The sequence below is a fragment of the Priapulus caudatus genome, unplaced genomic scaffold (genome assembly GCF_000485595.1).
Source record: "Priapulus caudatus unplaced genomic scaffold, Priapulus_caudatus-5.0.1 Scaffold720, whole genome shotgun sequence".
Lineage (NCBI taxonomy): Eukaryota > Metazoa > Priapulida > Priapulimorpha > Priapulimorphida > Priapulidae > Priapulus > Priapulus caudatus.
In genome coordinates, this window is record NW_014577781.1 from 15,624 (window position 1) to 16,927 (window position 1,304).

Here is a 1,304-nt window from a genome sequence, read left to right on the forward strand (position 1 = left end):
AGGAAGCTGCAGTGTGCGAATTTGGCAGGCTGCAGTGTTTGTGAGAAGCTGTGTTTTGTAAAACAAAAAAAAGCTGCAAATAAAAATTGGGGGAAAAATTTCAGGGTGAACAATAAAAAATAGGAACTCCCAAATGTAGATCATAGCTTGTTCTCCCCGTACGTGAGTCCTCGTAACATGTTGATAAATAAAACTGTTATATCTTATCTTATATCTTATGTCATTTGAACACGTGACGCGGACACAGCAGAGTAACCAATCACGTGACGATTAGTAATGAAGCACGTGGCAGGGTAATTCATCTTACCTCCAATCACAGCGGTTCCAACTGAAACCCACCGCACGCCAGACCAGGTTTGTGTGACATTTACGGTGACCTTATAGCACGTCACGTGTAGGTAAAAAGCCGACTGGCCGCGTATAAATAGTGATCTTTACGCCGATAGAAAGCAGTCAACGTTTGATCAGCAAGTCAGGTGGACATCAGGAGCAGCAGCCGGTAAGGTAAGCATATTTATTTATGAGTTGATAAGTTCTCTGAGGACTACGCATCTATAAACGCCGTGTTTAGTATCTAGTTAAGATTCTCGAGTATTTCTCGAGATTCTCAGGTTAGTATTTATACCGTTGAGTAATTGTCAAGAGTGACAGATCGACGTAACCATATATATGTAGATGTGTAGTATTTAGTAAAGATTCTCATTCGAAGCGACGTTTGTTCGATTCGCTGTGATATCGTATTGCTGTATTCTCTACTTTACTGGCTTGCGTATTAGAACCAGGCCTGGCGATAGCTTCGTTCCGTTTCTCGGTGTAGTTAAAGATACAAAGAGTTACTACAGCAAACATGTGCAAGCTAGTCATCCTTCTCGTGGCGGCCGTGGCCATCGCCGTCACTCACGCTCACCCACACTCTCACCCTCCGTGTCCGTCGATGCACGTGCTGAGAGAGTGTAAATGCACCAGCCCCTACAACGGCAACCCTAGCATCGTCTGCGATGGTCACTATATGTCCAGCAGCCAAGCGTTCAGCGTCATGGTGGCGTTGCCTCGTGGCATTACGTATTCTCACATCGAGCTGCATGGGTTCTATGACATGGAGGAGGTGCCCGAGTACGTCTTTGACGCGCTGCACTTTGCAACACGGCTCGCTAAAGATTGATGACAGTCACCACGACGGGGTGGCGCCAGTGCTGCTGAACACTCCTTTGAAAGATGTATCATCTGGAAGAACTCACGCCTTTCCTACTGAAGCTGACTGCTGTAACCAACGCGCTTCGGCCCACCATCATGCGACCACATCG

General features: G+C 46.5%; 1 protein-coding gene across 1 annotated transcript; it reads left to right on the forward strand.

Annotated features, from left to right (window-relative positions):
- The first annotated feature begins 425 nt into the window (after positions 1–425).
- On the forward strand, positions 426–1,304 carry LOC106813055. The gene is made up of 2 exons (XM_014817100.1): positions 426–504; positions 818–1,304. The coding sequence occupies exon 2, from the start codon at positions 848–850 to the stop codon at positions 1,160–1,162; it is 315 nt and encodes a 104-aa protein (XP_014672586.1). The 5' UTR covers positions 426–504; positions 818–847; the 3' UTR covers positions 1,163–1,304.